General features: G+C 49.5%; 1 protein-coding gene across 1 annotated transcript; it reads right to left on the bottom strand.

Annotated features, from left to right (window-relative positions):
* Nucleotides 1-832: 832 nt before the first annotated feature.
* On the bottom strand, nucleotides 833-16,446 carry LOC135897372 (uncharacterized). The gene is made up of 4 exons (XM_065425977.2): nucleotides 16,032-16,446; nucleotides 6,840-7,828; nucleotides 3,632-3,950; nucleotides 833-1,847 (listed from the first exon to the last, which is right to left on the bottom strand). Exons 1-4 carry the CDS (start codon nucleotides 16,332-16,334, stop codon nucleotides 936-938), a joined length of 2,523 nt encoding a protein of 840 aa, XP_065282049.2. The 5' UTR covers nucleotides 16,335-16,446; the 3' UTR covers nucleotides 833-935.
* Between the last annotated feature and the right edge of the window lie 948 nt (nucleotides 16,447-17,394).

Below are 17,394 nucleotides of genomic sequence, written 5' to 3'. Positions count from 1 at the left end.
TGTAGCATTTCACGGGTAGTAGTCGGCCCTTCGTGTTTTCGAGGCTGCTGCGGCACTCAACTCCCGCTTGTGCGGACAAATGAACGGGAGAGACAACCTCGTAGCGCCAACTCCCATACACAACACGCCTATAACGCAACCGCGCTGCTTGACAACATTTTAATTTTTCCCGCGAGTGGAGCCGCCAGACAGCATCCGTAGCACTGCTCTTACCCAGGCTGGGAAGTCTATAGGACGTGTGCAGCCGCACTCAGTCGTACCATGCACCTCCGCGACCGGAATAGAAGACACGTACTAACCGTCCCCACTTTCTCCAAGCGCGCGCATTCTCCCTGCCCAGCTACCATTTGCATGCGCGATAAGACGCCGGGCATCACGCCACCATCCTATTCGGCTCACCCTTACCCGCTTAGATACAGCATACGGCATACGGCCGTGATCTTTTCGCAATGGGGCTTTACGGAGAACCCACATGTCGACGTCGACGCCAATGGCGGAAGTTCGGCTGCAGTGTGCATACGATTGTTATCGAAATAATACAAAAGGCACACCATGTCCGTTAGCAACCTCTTTGAGGTGCTGTGACATCCTGTGCACGTACGGCGCTACCTACGGGCTCATCTTCAGACGTCGAACCTCCCTCATTTCCGTTCGTTCTCCAAGCTTTACTTTTTGCAGTATATAGTGTCACAGCGACAGCGTTCACGACCGAAAAGAAATACGACCGTATCACGGAAACGTGTATCCCGCCTAGGTAAAACAGTATTGAAGGAACCCGGTAAAACTCTGAAGGAATAGGTCTCACGCTGGAAAAGAAGGAAAAGCCGTTGAATGAGGATAGAACACACTGCTACAAGCTCGGCCATCATCTCGATGATCCAGCTCGTGCACATTTAATATGTTGAATAAGTGTAGATGTGGCGTCTGCGTGCTTTTTACGGCAATGCCGAGGTAGTCAGACTCCGCGCTCCCGTCGCACCGCCAGGTTCCGGGAGCGGCGTCGCGGCCATGTATCGCCAGAAGACGAAGAACGTGGCGAGCGCAGCGACCGCCACCCCGCTGACGCAGACCGCGATGAAGGACAGCCAGCCAATCCCTTCTTCGTCGACATGCCGGTAAGCGTCCTCGTCGCCCTGAGCATCTTGAGAACCGCCGCCTACTCCGACTGGAGGAAATTGGACCGTATCTGTACTTGGTTCGATCGTTGAATACGGATCATCGGACTCCGGAATTGGCAATGGTTTTGGGTAGAAATCTTGTACGTAGGGACCTTCAGTCATAGGCTCAAGCGTGGTCGGTGGCTCAGTACGCGGTTGGGATGGCGAAGCATTTACAATCGGGACGGGCGCTCGGTAGCGTATGAACGGGTTCATCTCACCCGGATCGTTCGACGTACCGTCGCACAGGCCCTTGCGCCGGTTGCACTGAGTCGGCTCTGGGCAGGCGCTGCACGTGGCGCCTTCCTGGTAGACGGGCTGCCTTAGGTAGTTCCCGGAAGGGCCGTAGTCGCACGTGTAGTGCTTCATGTGCGGATAGCGGGCCTTGTCGACGGTGTAGTAGACGTATCCGCAGCCCACGTAGCGCGACTTGGCCCAGGCGAGCTGGGTGAAGTGGCCCGTCTTGACGCCTGATGTGACCTCGAGCCGAGACACCAGGCCTGCGGGGTAGAGCCTGTACTCCGCAAACCAGCCGAGAATCACGTAGGTCCAGTTGGGCCCCCCGTTGCCGAACGACCGGCCTATCCACGCCAAGTTCTGACCCGTGAACTTGAAGCGTGGCGTGAAGCGGTCCCGCACGTCGTCATGTTTCAGGTCGCCGTCGGGAGTTGTACATAGGTTAGCATGAGCCTGTGTAGAAGAAGGGATTGAGGTTTGATGCTAGCATTATGATAGCTGGCGTGGCGCAAGCTCCACGCGGCCCGATCGCAAAAGAAATTGAAGGGTTTTAGATTAGGAGCCGCAAACCGCTTGCGTCCCCTAATCTAAAACTCTCTATTGTGGTTTTTGAAAGAACTATAACTATTAACGTACCCTCGAACAGCCTTCACCACAATATGACCCCGTACTTCTGTCGTTTATGGTGTTCCATTTGTACTGTACATGATGCCATACAATCTAGCCTATCACCCGCCATGGTTGCTCAGTGGCTATGGTGTTGGGCTGCTGAGCACGAGGTCGCGGCATCAAATCCCGGCCAAGGCGGCCGCATTTCGATGGGGGCGAAATGGGAAAACACCTGTGTGCTTAGATTTAGGTTCACGTTAAAAGAACTTCAGGTGGTCGAAATTTCCGGTGTCCTTCACTACGGCGTGCCTCATAATCAGAAAGTGGTTTTGGCACGTAAAACCCCATATTTTTTTTTTTAAATCTAGCCTATCAGTATATCCTATTGATTCATCGCCGACTTTACTAGTTGTCTTCTTGTTTTCTTTTTGCTTTTCCTTTCGGTATTTTATTATGCTCAAATTGATTGGGTCAACGTCCGAAGGATACTTATGTGCATCTGGGATGTGATGCATGCGCATGGTAATGGAAATTTTAGTTTGAGTTATTATCTCGCGTAGCTTCTTTAACCAGTGGAGTAAGCAACGTCCGCACGGACTTTCTGCATAGCGTTGTGCCCCACTGGTCATACGGCAGGCAGGTGGGCTGGTAACTGAACCCTCGACCTTGTGTTCTAGACCAGAGCGCTAACGATTTGTAACCGAAGCAGAGTGCATAGAAAGTGCTATCTCCAGACTCGGAGACGGCACCTCCTTTCGATGTCGGTTTAGTGGAGCGTCAAAACGATCACCTTGGCTTGGTAACGGCGTTAGTCAAGCCATACTCACCGATAAATGACGCGTAAACGCCGTTGAATAGTATACTGAAGTCACGCGTAAAGTATCATAGCGTTAAGTGTACGTCTGGCGTGAATACAGGGAAAAGTTTATGACGGTCACTTTTGGCGGTAGACAAGAATTGTCATGTCCTCGTCATCATTATCATCGTAGTAATCATCGCTCATCGCACGGCGTTTAGCTTCCTTTCAAGTTTTCTTGTTGTTCTTTATTTCGTAAAGGTCAGTGAGATAGCATTGATTATATATGCCTTTATGCTCAGTGGTAAGCACCCGCATCGGATAATGTTTGTTCTCCCCGCTCCCCTCCCGCTTCTCCCCAATCGCCGGTCCGTAACCACTCCTTCATTTCTCAGCTTCGTAGACGTTGTTCTGAGAGGGTAAAATTGCCATCCACCAGAACATATAGCACATGTTTATGAAGGAAGCCTAATACGGTTGTAACGGAAATGAAGCTTCGAACTTGGTGAAAAATTCGTACTGATCCGCGGAGCGAACCCTGGGCCATCATCTTTCCGGGGTTGTCGTCCCTGCTAACCACGACACTAGCAGGAGGATACAATATTATTTTATAAAAAACAGAAGAAACTGCGATGCTTAATTTTTGAATAAACCGTACGGGTTTCGTTTGCATCATTCGTGCGAGATTCCAGTGGGTGAGAAATATTTCTTTCGTGTTCCTTCCTGCTCTTTGCAGGCTTCCGGAGAACTGATTTGACAAACGTTGCTTAGAGACGTACACGTTTCAGTGACTTCCGCCTTACACCACGTTCGTGTGTGCATAACCACGCACCTGAGCCACGTATTCCAGGTCGGAGTCCCACAAGAGCTCCTGCATGTCGGCTGCCGGCTTGAATCCGGTCACGTTGCCACGTGCGATTCGGCTCCGGTAGTCGTTGTGCAGCTTCAGTATGAGGGAGCGCTGGACGTCGTCCACGCCACTCTCCTTGATCTTGCACCACGAGTTGAGAGGCTTGCACGCCGTGTGCTGCGGGTTCTTGCGGCGGTAAAATTCGGGGCAGTCGGCGGCCGCGGCCCGCATCCACTGCTGCGCCCACATGGCCGCCGTGGTCAGAAGAAGCGCTAAGGCAGCGGCGGTCGTCGCCATTGTCCTTCACGTCGCCAATTGGTGGCATTCGCCCCACTACGGGCGATTGACCAAGAAGCTCGCGGCTATGAGAGAACAAAAAATATATAATTGAAAAAGAAAACTTGAATAACGAAGCTGTCAAATGGGAGAAATAAAAAAAAACTATGAAAAAAAAACTATAAAATCGAAGTGAAGCATGCATATTCAAGAGTAAGAGGTACAGTCGCGAGCAATATGAGATCGAATACCGAGCTTGCTTTTAAGCAACGATCGCACGTCATGCACCGTTCCGTTCCGTTCCAAAAACTTTTATTTCCATCAGAGAAGGAGACCCCCTACTCCCTGCCCCTGGCGCGCAGGCCTAGGGACAGGGGTGGGGGTCTCCGCGACTAGATGCAGGCAAAGAGTTGTTGACTCTTCGCGGCCTCTGCCGCCAGACGGATGGCTCTCCTCTGCATGGCGGGGTCCGCGCTTTGCAGAAGGGTGTCCCAGGCTTCTCTACTATTTATTCCTTCCTTGACACCTGGGGAGTCTACGCATTGCCAGATTATATGGTCGAGGGTCCCCCTCTCCCCGCATCTCTTACATTTATCGTCTATATCTTCGTCTTTCAGTACGTGTGACGCCCATACTGGATTTATGTAGTTTCCTGCTTGCAGTCTGCGCCAGGCTCTCGCCTCTCTATTTCCGAGCTCCTTGTCCGGAGGGGGGACAGTTCTACGCTGAAGCTTATAGTTTTCAATTATTTCTGTGTAGGTCTGTAGTCTCTCGTCTAGTTCCTTGCAAGCGGGCGGCTCTGCTCCTGCCCGGAAATAGAGATCTCGGGCTAGGAAGTGTGCCACCTCGTTGCCTGGGACCGACGTGTGAGCTGGTGCCCATACGAGGCTGATTTTTCTGTCAATTTTCTTTCCTGTTAGTATTCGTATCGCTTCTGGTGCGATTCTGCCTTTTCCGTAATTGTGGATGGCTGTTTTGCTGTCGCTTATTATGTAGCTCGCCTTGGTCCCGACACAAGCAAGCGCGATTGCTACTTCTTCCGCTGCTTCCGGATTGCGGCTGCGTATTGTTGCTGCTGTGACTGCTTCGCCTTGGCCATCTACCACTGAGGCTACTGCCGCACCCAGTTTGCCGCTGGCCGCATCCGTGTACGCCACTATCTCTCTATCTATTTCGCTGAAGCGTCTGACCAGTGCTTCGGCTCTCTTTTCTCTCCTTTCTTTGTTGAAGGTGGGGTGCATGTTTTTGGGAAGTGGGTCTATCCTTAGCTGTTCTCTGATTTCTCTTGGGATGTCACGTTTCTTTTGCATGCCTCTGTCTGTCTGCAGCCCCACCATGTTCAGGATAGCTCTGCCTGTATATGTTTGGCTGAGTCTTTCTTGTTGGGCGGTTTTAACTGCTTCGGCTGTTTCTTGCCAAGTATTGTGAATTCCCATTGTTAGGAGTCTCTCAGTAGAGGTGCTTATGGGTAGTCCGAGTACTCGTTTATAGCATCTTCTGATTATCGAGTCTAATTTGTCTCTTTCTGAAGCCCGGATGTTAAGGTATGGTGTGGCGTAGCTAAGTCTGCTGATGACGTACGCTTGTACTAGCTTAACTAGGCTTCTTTCTCTTAGCCCTCTCCCCTTGAGAGCTATTCTTCTGAATATCCCGGTGACTTGTGCTGCATAACCTTCCAGTTTCCTTATGGTTTCGTCGTTGTATCCATTGCTTTGGATGAAAAGTTGAGCGTCTAGTCTCACTGAGCAGGGCATGCGTGTTTGGCCATTAGGGCCTTCTGGTCCGGAATAATGTAACCATTGTATTATAACGCTATAGGTAATGTTCAAATATCACCTCCAGTGATCGACAGCCAATGTCGAAGGCCTTCCTTTTTTTTAATTAGGGCACCCGTAAGTGATTAAAGAAGTCGAGTACGCGTCATAGCCACCATGTATTGAAGCTGATTTACTCCTGTTCAACTTTCTTCAGTGGCTTGAATGGTACTCCGCTTATGTTATTGCCAGATTAGCCAGTTTTTATTACCATAACGGCTAAACTTTTCAAGTGTTGCATGAAAGAAAATCAGTAAAATTGATGGAAAGGAATATTTACATTCTACCAGCCCTGAAAGAGATATACAGAAGGTGCAATGCCCAGCAATTCAAGTGATGCACCTCTGCACTTCCCAATATACAAAGGTGGAAGCGCAGACCAATCATCAAATTACAGGCCGATTTCTGTTCCTACTGAATGCAAAAGTGTTGTCTATGCTAAACTTTCACATTTTTTTCATGAAACACAATCTCCTTGCACAATGTCAATACAGCTTTCAGAAAGATAAGTCAAATGAGAAAGCTTTGCTGGATGTTAAAGATCAAATAATTAAAACATCGAATAGAAAAAAAATTTAACGCTTAAATTAGCTACCTACTAATTAGCTACCTTAAATTAGCTACCTACTAATTTGCTATCGACATCCGTGCTCCGCCTTTCGGGTGGAACAGCGAATTTTTTTGTTCATTTCTCTTGTACCGACCGCATGGCTGTAGCTCAGTGACTTTAGAAATCATGTAAAATTACTCGCTTCACGTTAATCTATGCAAACGAAGGTGCCATCATTTCTACAAATAATCGTTAATATAAATTCATGGTTCTTAACAGTGCTCACATTTCTGTTTTTAAGAGAAATCGGCACTTGCGTGCTTAAGAAAATAAAAAAAAAGAACAAGGAAATAGAACTATCAATGAAGCTGTAAAGAATTGTGCCAGGAGTTGAAAACGTCGCACCGGCACGTCGCTCTGTGGCCCGTGCGAATTCTTTATTTCAGCAAACGGCCGGTGCATGCGGGGCTTCGAATATTTACGGCCGTCGTGAGCAGGGGGGGCACCCGCTTTGGCATTAGCGGCTACTTACGCCGGCGTGCCCTAGTACGCCGGCGTCACCGTCGCGCCGGTCGACAGCTTCGCTTCTGTGTGATCTGCAGAGGTGTTGGAGAGGCACAAGACTAAGAGACCAAACAGCGCCAGCGCCGCCAATCCAGTGACGGCGCCTAGAGCAAAGGGCAGCCAGATATCTCCATCTCGGCCAGGACGTCCACTGTGTGCTCCGTCACTATCGTCGGACCCAGTACCGCTTCCGACCCCGCCAAGGTCACCCTCCACACAGGGTGGCTGCCCAGGCTTTCCTGGCTTGTAGCCCTCCATATCCTTGCAACGAGGCAGCCCACCGCCCAGCCGCGGGTTGTAGGGTAACGCGTAAGGCCTCGGCGCCGGATCCCGTGCGTACGGCGGGTTCCGACTCTGAGTTGGGTATGCGGGCCGAGACGGCTTGGAGGGCAGGCACGGACAGGGCGGACAGCGCTGTCTGGGAGGCTGGGGCCGAGAGGTGGGAGGCTGGGGCAGAGAGGTAACCGGAGGTCGTCGAGACGGAGTCGGTGCGGGCGTCTTCCAGTTAGGACTGCGCGACGTAATGCACAGACCTGTGGCTTTGTCGCACTGAGTGGAGTTCGGGCAGGCACTGCACGTCGGGCCTTCCTGGTAGATGGGCTGCCCCATGTAGTTCCCAGAAGGGCCGTAGTTGCAGGTGTATTGCTTCATGTGCGGGTAAAGAGCCCCGTCGACGCTGTAGTAGACGTAGCCGCAGCCGACGTAGTGCGTCTTTGCCCAGATTATCTGGGTGAAGTGGCCGATCTTGGCGTCTTTTACTGGAGCGAACTTGGGTACGTCGCGCGGCGGGTAGAGTTTGTACTCTTTCGTGAACCAGCTCTCCATAGCCCAGGTCCAGTTGGGTCCCTCGACGTAATCGGGCCGGCCTAACCAGGCCGTGTTTTGACCCGTCTCTGCGAAGCGATCCGTAAAGCGGTCCTCAATCTTATCATTCTTCAGGTCACCGTCCGGCGTCGTACAGAGAGTGGCGTGAGCCTGCAGAAGAGGCGAGGAGGGGTCGAATTTCAACGCTCATCTCATCTCGTCGCTCACATCAGTCAGGATGGTCGTGTTTGGTCTTTGTGGAATTTGTGCTTTCCACAAAAAACGAAGATAAATATAAGAACGCAGTTAAAGTATTCGACATATTGTACAGCATGTTTAGAGCAACTGCGCGCTTGGCGCCAAAAACGCACGCGCTCGGCCTAAACGCTGCGGTGCACTGGCGTTCAGACTTGATATAACGCAAGGATTCCTTTTGCTCCATTCTAATAACTCCTTATCCACCGGTAACGGCCAGCCCGGTCCCGACGATAAAGTGGGCGAAGTGTCGCTAGCGACGCTGACGAAGCGCAAGAGGGGACAGCACTGCAATAGAATTGATACGTTCTTCCAGCCGACCCTATGCCAGCACAACAATAACGCATGCGTCGAGGCCTATATATGTGGCGCTAACGGCGGCACCCTATAGCTGCGAAATACGAGTAGTAGAGACGCACGCCTTCGAACCCCACTCGCCCGCATAATCGCACCCTCAGCCGCACACCCTGCTGGGCGCGAGGGTAAGCGTGCGAAGGTGAGTCGCGAAGAATGGTTGCTTGAGGCACGCTGTCTCCTCGCGCACGCAAAGTAGGCGCTGAGCCGGACGGGCCACAAGGGCTGACCCAGTTTTCGACGTGCTGTCGCATTGTACTCCTTACCGACCGTGAAAGTACTCGTTCTTGCATGAGAATAACATTATATACGTTTCTGCGGAAGCCTCAGTGATGTAACAACAGCGTCTCTCGGTTCATTCCAGCTGACAGTGACTCGTAGCACTTGGTTCTGGGGAATACATACTTGTAATGTTGGGCCTGAGTTCGCGCTAATCGAGGTAAACATTGTTTATTTTCTTCATAATTTGCTTTGTACACCGATATTTTCAAGACTAAAATATAGGCAAGCCTTTTCTACCAAATTTCGTACCGCCGACGACTGCAGATGTCCTCACAAGGGAAAGAACTTGAGCGGAAGTTGCGCGTTGTCACATAGCCGATTGCAGAGACTCGAAAACGGCTAGAAATGTTATAGCATCATTAATCAAAAGACTAGCGCAAATAACAGGGACAGAGACGGAGGAAGCGACAGGACGAGTGCTAATTTGCTTTAGCGCTCAGCCTGTCGCTTCCTCCGTCTGTTTTCGTGTTATTTGCGCTAGTCTTTTGATTAATGATGTCACACCAACTATCCCAGCTTTCTGCCTTGATCGTTATAATATCAGTTGGGACATTTCGACACCGTTGTTCGCTTCATATGCACGAATCGAAGTGTTGAACGAAAATTGCTTATCTGTTCTGAAGTTTTCGCCTTGTTTCCAGTAATCTTACTGTGCTAAACGTGTGAATAAAAATCAAGACGCTAATCAGCTCTGGACTATGTGCACCTTTGACTGCCCGAGAAATCCGTCATCTTTAATCGCTCCTGTTATAAATGCACGATGCTGCGCGGATGAAGGTGCTGCGGAGTGTATTTCGTGCTGACACAAGCGCATATTTATTGTTTCATGACAGCGGAAATAAATTAAGCACACGGAAGCAAGAGAACAAAATGAATAACAAGAAATTTGCAAGACGCGACGCATTGTTCGTACGTTCACGAGAACACCCGAACAAACCACGCTCGCCTGTCGCCAAAGAGCGGCTTGCCAGCATACCATGTCGGTGAACTCCGATCCATGACGTCATGTTACTTTGCCCGAATCTCACATTGCTACGGAACAGTATTTACGATCACGAAGAGGCGAGCAGTGTGAAGACTACGACGACGACGATTAGAGGTTAGCGCGGGCTGCTGCTCCTTGGCCAAGTGCGGCGCATTTTCTTGTAAGTATACTTGTAATAGCTTTTCGTCTGCGTCTTCCTACGTAACAATATTATCTAATAGGGATTAGATTCGAGAGCAGGTCGCAGTGTTTTGACGCCTTTCATTACGCCAGGGTAGCCAACCAGACGTTATTCTGGTTAACCTCCCTGCTTTCTTCTTTTCTCTTTCCTCCCCCCCCTTCATTACGCCAGACTTGGCAATAGAAATTTCTCTCCAAGTAGCATGACGACATAAAGCGGAGTGTACACGACTGGTATCTAGGTGGCGTTGACAAACCCCTTCCTCCTGCTCCTACGTCACTATTGACGTGATAAGTTTGTATTTTCCTTGCGATTTGTTTCCAGCAGGATGTAGGTAACATTAACTGCGTGACAGCTGATGAGACGATTTAACGGGCCGCATAAAATAAAAAAAAAAATTGGAGGACGTTTAACTCTTTCCGTACCATGTGAAAAATACGTGATTTTTTGTCGGTTACGCCAGATTTTCTTTTCTGAAGGCATTATAGCACTCAGTATATTATGTAATGCATGAACAAAAGGCAGAATGAATGAACTTTTCAATTGCAAACGAGTTCTTAGCGAGATTTATATCATAAAAGGATATGACTTGCCCCAATAAAGATAGTGGGATAAAACTGAACAGACTTCGTAAAGACACGCTTGTATCTACTAAGAAAAAACTGCAACAGAGACTACGAGACATACAAAATGTACTGCCGTTTAATAGGCACTATATCCGAAAAAATCTAAATTTTTCATTGAGCACGTATACCACCAGAACAATTTAAGTGCAAGCACTACAGTTTGACAATTAATCCGGACTGCGGGGTTTCAGTCTATTGTAGTAAGTGTGGGGGTTTGCTCGATTTACAACACATGCTGTGGCGCTGCTTGGCGTTGGCCGGTGATGGTTCTCGAGGTGAACAGTGGTGGCAGCGAATGCTGCACAGTGAAGTGCTGGCGGACCAACTCAGGGCTGTCCAGAGGGCCCGTGTGATAGCAGAGGGGCTCGGCCTCTCTGTACCGACGTGGGAGTGGCCCGCATCAGTCCCAGACTGATCCCTCAGGACCTAAATAAAGTTCTTCATACCCATACTACAGTTTGACGTGCCCGGATGCGTCCGCCGATGTTCTGGGCTAGCTTGCGCGGTCGTTGCTCGACAGTCAAAGCCTGATGAAAAGACTGCATCCTCAGACTCGCTGCTGCTCGATCCATCGATAAGACCAGATGCGAACGCAGCGCAATCGCTAGGTCTGCGATATTTGGAAGCGCCCGCGCCACTCCCAGAGGCGGCCATTTCTCCTTCACGTCCTATGGCACAGTGAGTCCGTGAGTGGCGCGGAAAAAAAATTATGGGGTTTTACGTGCCAAAACCACTTTCTGATTATGAGGCACGCCGTAGTGGAGGACTCCGGAAATTTCGACACCTGGGGTTCCTTAACGTGCACCTAAATCTAAGTACACGGGTGTTTTCGCATTTCGCCCCCATCGAAATGCGGCTGCCGTGGCACGGATCCGATCCCGCGACCTCGTGTTCAGCAGCCCAACACTATAGCCAGTGGCGTGGAAGGTCTCGAAACCGGCGTTTCAAACAATCGTTAGTGGGCTTACGATCCCCACTGGGCGCTGTACGGAAAGAGTTAAGCTTCGCCTTTATGAGTGCACGAAGTACGAAGGAGAGCTTTCTGGTAGAAACGCGGCCTATTGCATGGGCCGATCCCTAAGGTAATGAACAGCAGCGCCAAGAAGTTTACCTACTTTTCAGGTTGATATTGTCGTTTGGCCCCTTTAATGTTGAAGTCTGAGAATATTTAGCTTAAAAGGCATGCCCTGTCCATGCTTTGTTCCGCGAAATTTGTTTGTGGGCTGTCATTCTCAAATTTACGAGGAATAACTTTTTCAAAAAGGCAAGATAAAGTATGAGACAACTTTAGCTATAGAATGGCGTGGCTGTATAGCCTGCATATACAGCACGTCACTTACCAAGGCGTGGCATATACATATACCTAAACATATACGGCACTTTTCGCTCACGGAGAACGATGCCGACACCGAATTTAATGCGACATGGGGTTCTTAACGTCATCGCGTTAAAAACATGCTTTGCAAGCCATACGATACACTCGTGCACCTTAGCTGGAGCAAGGCAGTAAAGAAGACACAAACGGTAGAAAAGGCATGCGGCATTGAGTACCTATGTAAGCAATATGTCTATAACTCGTACGCGCCACTGCTAGACAAATAGAACCAAAACATGGGTAGGCTGTGACCAACTTCGTCGCTTGCCCGTGTATACTGTTTGAGTGCAACAGACACCGAGATAACCAAAGAAAGCGCGATAAATTTCCCGCTGAGCGGCGGCGTTCCATTGCTGCCGCTGCCCCCGATCATGAGGCCTGATTAAATGATTAAAAAAGCTGTCGCCGGCACGTTCTTGCATGAGCACCTCAACGCGCAACCATTGTTCTTCGACATGCCTTGAAGCTTTGGCCGCCACACGTGTGCGAACGGCGTTGCTTATTTTGCGCCCAGAACGTGAATCAAAACATGGAAGCACGAGCAATGACGCAGAATACTACACGGCGGATGGCTGCCTCCTTTCCCGGTTTTACCGTTCGGTTCACCTTGCGCCCTCTAACGGTCAAAACACGGTTTCATTTCCGCATTTACTCGTGAGACCTCGTCATGCACACGTTGTCACTTTTCCACATTGTACCGTGGAGCGCTTTACTCGCACAAGTTTACAAATAAAGCTTCTCGTTATTTGCATTCGGATCTCTTTTCATTCCTGGATAGTGATACCAGCATATGGCGTTGTTAGACTGCTTTTCCAATAATCCTTCTGTGTGCAACTGTACAGTGTTCAATAGCAGGATCTCAAGCTATAAAGCTTATTTCAGTGCCAACAAAATTAGTGAGCTTGATATTCACAAATAGAACCATCCGGTAGGCTCGACGAAGTAGAATATGAACATTAATTAACACGCACGAAAAAAGAAGGCGAAAGTTTATCAGGAGAAATACATGCCTCAAGATAAAAAAATAAACAAAAAATTTTCGGAAGAAATAAAATGCTATGAAACGCATGGGATTTCGGAAAAAGATCCGTAAACACTGAACCACAAGCATACTGCAACGCTTTTCAATAATAAGATATCGTATAAATGTCAGCATGGATAGTACAGCGGCAAGACACATCTGCCTAATGCTGCAATTGATTTGGCGAAGTCGTTTACTAAATTGAGCATAAATGAATTGCGGATTGGTCGAGTGAGAGATAGCTAAGGGCCTACGTGTCGTCTGTTTTCCTCCACTTGCAGACGATCGCTCAATTCGGATGCGGCGCGCAAAGGTTAAGAGGAAGCTTTAGCTCGGGTGCTCCTATCTAAATACATGTAAAAGGAGAATTCGTTTTTCTCGGCAACCACTGCACCAAATTTGACTGGGTTTGCTGCATTTAAAAGAAAAACTTAAAATCTAGTGACTGTTTGTTTCAAATTTTTGAGTTAGGTCGTCAATTTTTTATAAAAAATTGACGAAAATTGCAAATTTTCAGAAAATGAAACTATCAAGTTTACAACTCTGTAACTCAATAAGAAAAAATGATATCGCAATTCTGTGAATTGTATCTGATAGCACATCTAAAGCGGACAAAATTGATATGTTACACATGAACCTCAAAAAATGTATTAATATGTATTTACAACTTTTGCAGAACCCTCGTAAACAATGTAACAAATTCACGTAAGATGTAAAATGACATATAATATTTGTCCGCTTTGAATGATCTAATGGATGCCGTTTACAGAACCGCGATATCTGTTATTGATGCAGAGCTATTAGTTTGTAAACTTCATGCTTCTATTTTTTTCAAACTTCTGAATTTTTGAAAATCTTTCTAACAAAATTCAAGCCCTAAATCAAAATTCTGCTTCCAACAGTCACTAGAATTTATCTTACTCTCTCAAATGCAACAGATTTCATCAAAATCGGTCCAGGGGTTATCTCAGAAAAACGTTTTTGCGTTTTTACATGTATTTGAATAGGCCGCGTCGGAGTTGGGCCCGAGCGTGGCCCGAGCGTGGCCCGAGCTAAACCTTCCTCTTAACGGTGACAAGTTACCTGAAAGGTGACGAGCTGTATGAAATACAATGTGCCACTGTCGCAGTCATTTGAACGTGGATGATGGCAGCTGCATGGATTGTGTGGTGTTCCGATTTGTATCAGTTTCGGTTTCAGAAGTTTGATGACGATGACTAGTGGCGTTTCCTTTCCAACGGGGCAGCGGCCAGAAGGTCACCTAGCCTGCTTGACCTAATGAATGTCTGTTACATATATTCCAGTCTGGCATTTTGCCTACCTCTACTTTATAGCATATCACCTCTTAAAAACCAATATATCTGCACATAAACCCTGTAACGACCGTGGTGGCTTCACCTCTTCCCTGCGTATTTTCCACCAATGCTCTAAAGGTCTCGTACGTCGACCGCTGAACAGTTATATCTCCCATCAGCTTCGGACTCCGGTGATTGTGGAAGTTGAACGTTCGCTACGGCCCAGGCTGGGTGAATATATAGTGACTCCTATAGTGACCAATTTTAGAGGCACCCCGTGATGTCCTCCAGGCTAAATATTTAGATATATCTCGTAACAAAAAGTTATTCTCCCGCTCCTCGTTAGCGCCTGAGTCGGTCGCGCATCAGCCCGCTTGGCGCGCTCCTCTGTTAAGCGGGTAAGGTTCAAAGCCGCGCATTGTCGGCGCCGCTACAACGCGAAAGTCTAAACGCGACATTGGGCCTCTTCGATTTTCGCAGTTCTGGCAGCCCGCTGGTAGCCAGACGGCAGCCAGCTAGTTCCGGTTCTGACAGGAAGTCACGTGGGCTGGGATCCCAAGACAACCCGAACCTGCCCGAAGTTTGCAAAATCGAACGCCGGTACAGCTGGCCAAATGTAAACATGCTACCAGCATGGCAGCGCCCGTCGAGGCTGACGCGCGCTCGGCGTAGTCGGCCCATTTATGCGTTGCCACCTTGAAAATGTATAGTTGCATTCAGGAATACGATCGCTTTCGCGCGATTTCGCGCGACTCGTCGCAGGACGCGTACTGTGCCAACCTCGCCTTGCGCAGCGCAACAGATGGCCTCCGACGCGGCAGATGACAAGACGCGAAATCGTGATTGTATACTCGAAAGCGATAGCTGGAAGATCCCTGTTCGCAGCGATCATGTCGCCCACCGGCGACATTGACGAGTTGGCGCTGTATCATCACAAGACATGAGAAAGCAGGTTATCGGGTACGTCTCATACGCATAAAATTTCGCGCCGACCTGCTTGAGCTTCGACTTCAGAAAGTTTGTTGTGGCTGATGGTGCTTCTCATTTAAGGAGCTGGACGCGGCTGGCGCGTGAAAATGCACGTCGCCTGTGACCAGCGAAACGTTTCACACGAAAAACAACATCGGTCGCAATCATGAGAGCTATAAGCCAATGTACGTGTGTCTAAATGTACCGAGTGCAATCAGTGTATTCTTAGATCAACGGCCTGCAGTTCGAACACATATCGGTTTCGAGCTGCCACCTAAGCATACGACGGAGAGACGGAGCGAACACGGGCTAACTGCCGAGAAAGGAGAGATATACATACGCGAAATATGTGAAAAGGAACGCCACCAGAGAAAGACGAAACCAAGATGTACCGCAATGTGTGAATGAGCGTCTAAAACTTGCGTCGAACACGATGCAGATAACATGCACGCATGAGAGCGCGGCGCGCTGCTCACCGCCGCGAAGAAGCAATCAGGGGACACACACACACAAAAGCTTCAAACGGTTCACCACGGCTCGTATCACACCGCTTCGCGATGCGGAACGGAGCGTTAGCACCTAACGTTAGAAGTAAGGAAATCAGGAGATGACCGTATGCAGTTGGCTGAGCAAGCGCCCGCGTTGAAATCCGTGAAGTCCCCGTAAAGATGGCGGCGAGCGCCCATCGCCTCTTTTAGTCGTCTGCTAGCCAGAGAACTTCCAGAGAGCAGCCAGACCAAAATCGTCCTGGCAGGTTCTGGCAGCCCGCGGGTAGCCAGAACCGTCCAGCGCGAGCAAAACGAACGCCCGGCGGAAGTGCGTAGCGCGGTGGGCGGAGCAACCCGAGAAAAACGAAGGCGCTCTGGCTGGCTCTGGCAGCCCGCGGGTAGCCAGAAGTGGAAAATCGAAGAAGCCCATTGTATTGAAACGCTGAGCGCCGGCTGGTGGGTGGCGGCGCTAAGGCGTATAGCGGAAGGCGAGAGGACGTGATTAACCGGTTTCGGTTCCGGCTTCAGCTCTACGGCACTCACCTGCGCTACGGTTGCCAACTCGTCGTCCCAAAGCAGCTCCTGCATGTCAGCTGCCGTTGGGAAGCCCGGTAGTTTTCCCAGTGCGGTTTGGCTCCGGAAATCGTTGTGCATCTTCAAGATCGTGGCGCGAATTTTGGGGTGAACGCCAGCGCCTTTTATCCTGCACCACATGTTCCGCCGCTTGCACGCCGTGTGCTCCGGGTTCTTGTTGCGGTATGACGACGGGCAGAACTGAGCCGAAGCAGGCGACTGGATGGCCGCCGTAGTCAGCAGTAACAGCAAGCCAACGGCGGTTGCTACCATCTTGCTGCTTCGAACGAGCTCCTGCTTCTCGTCGCTCGCACTCGTGATGGGCGCGAGGTCACAGGCGTTCAGACTGATGATGATAATGATGATGATCTCACGCGATGCTACACTACCCACCGTGAGGTATGATGATGATTAGTATTATGTCCAGACTGTGGCACGTACCCAGATAGGGAAACTGACAAAGGAGCGGACGATCCAATAATATAAGGTATAAATGAACAAATAAAAGCCCAATAAAAGAGCTCAAGAAAAGAGACAAAAATCAAATCACGGAGGATAGCTCGAATATGAATAAAGTTGGACTCGGACTTTCCATAACAATTTTGAACAAAGAAGAAAGACGATAATATGGGGGGATGGATGGAATAACTTTAATGAAAGGTCCCGCGAGCTACGGGGCGCAAGGCCCCATAGAGCGGGCTACTCCCACGTTGGGACCGGGAGTTGTAACTCCCTGGCCGTATCGTGGGGTCGCTGGACTGCCCAGAGCTGCTCCGCCAGGTCCGTGCTGCGTAATGCTTCTTGTAGCCTGGCGGAGTCTTGATTTTTGTTTGCATGCGTCTGACCACACGGCCAGAGCAAGTTATATACGTCTAGTGCGCTATGGCAATTTTCGCAATATGATGTTGTGTATAGGTCAGGGATGTAGTGATGTAGTTTGCTCTGCGTGGGGCACGCGTTGGTTTTAAGCATTCTGAACATGATGGCTTGAGACCTGGTGAGCTTATTGTGAAGTGTACTGTATATTCTGCAGTATAGATAAAAGTGATTTGTGATTTCGGTATATGTGAAGGTAGGGTCCCGATTCACGCTGGGATGGTCACGACCAGAATAGGTGGCGTCGCGGAGGGTTAGGTCTCGCGCGCTCCTGTGAGCCATCTCATAGAGAATGGTAGGGACGTCATCGATCTCTCCGAGGTGTGCCGGGAACCAGCAGATGGTGTGATGCTGCAGCGGTGCGGATGTATTGATAAATTGTAGTGCTTGGCGTGCAACTGCTCCTTTCTGAAAGGCTTTGACGGCCGAGCGTGAATCGCTATGGACTTGGGTGGTG

This window comes from Dermacentor albipictus, chromosome 2 (genome assembly GCF_038994185.2).
Source record: "Dermacentor albipictus isolate Rhodes 1998 colony chromosome 2, USDA_Dalb.pri_finalv2, whole genome shotgun sequence".
Taxonomy (NCBI): Eukaryota; Metazoa; Arthropoda; class Arachnida; order Ixodida; family Ixodidae; genus Dermacentor; species Dermacentor albipictus.
The sequence above is the reverse complement of the archived record's forward strand: the minus strand, read 5'-3'. Positions and strand labels throughout refer to the sequence as shown.

Coding starts and splice junctions, on each gene's coding strand:
- LOC135897372 (XM_065425977.2), bottom strand. CDS start 16,334: ATGGTAGCAACCGCCGTTGGCTTGCTGTTACTGCTGACTACGGCGGCC. Junction 7,829..16,031: donor AGTTGGCAACCGTAGCGCAG/GTGAGTGCCGTA, acceptor CCTCTTCTGCAG/GCTCACGCCACTCTCTGTAC. Junction 1,848..3,631: donor ACCTGGAATACGTGGCTCAG/GTGCGTGGTTAT, acceptor TCTTCTACACAG/GCTCATGCTAACCTATGTAC.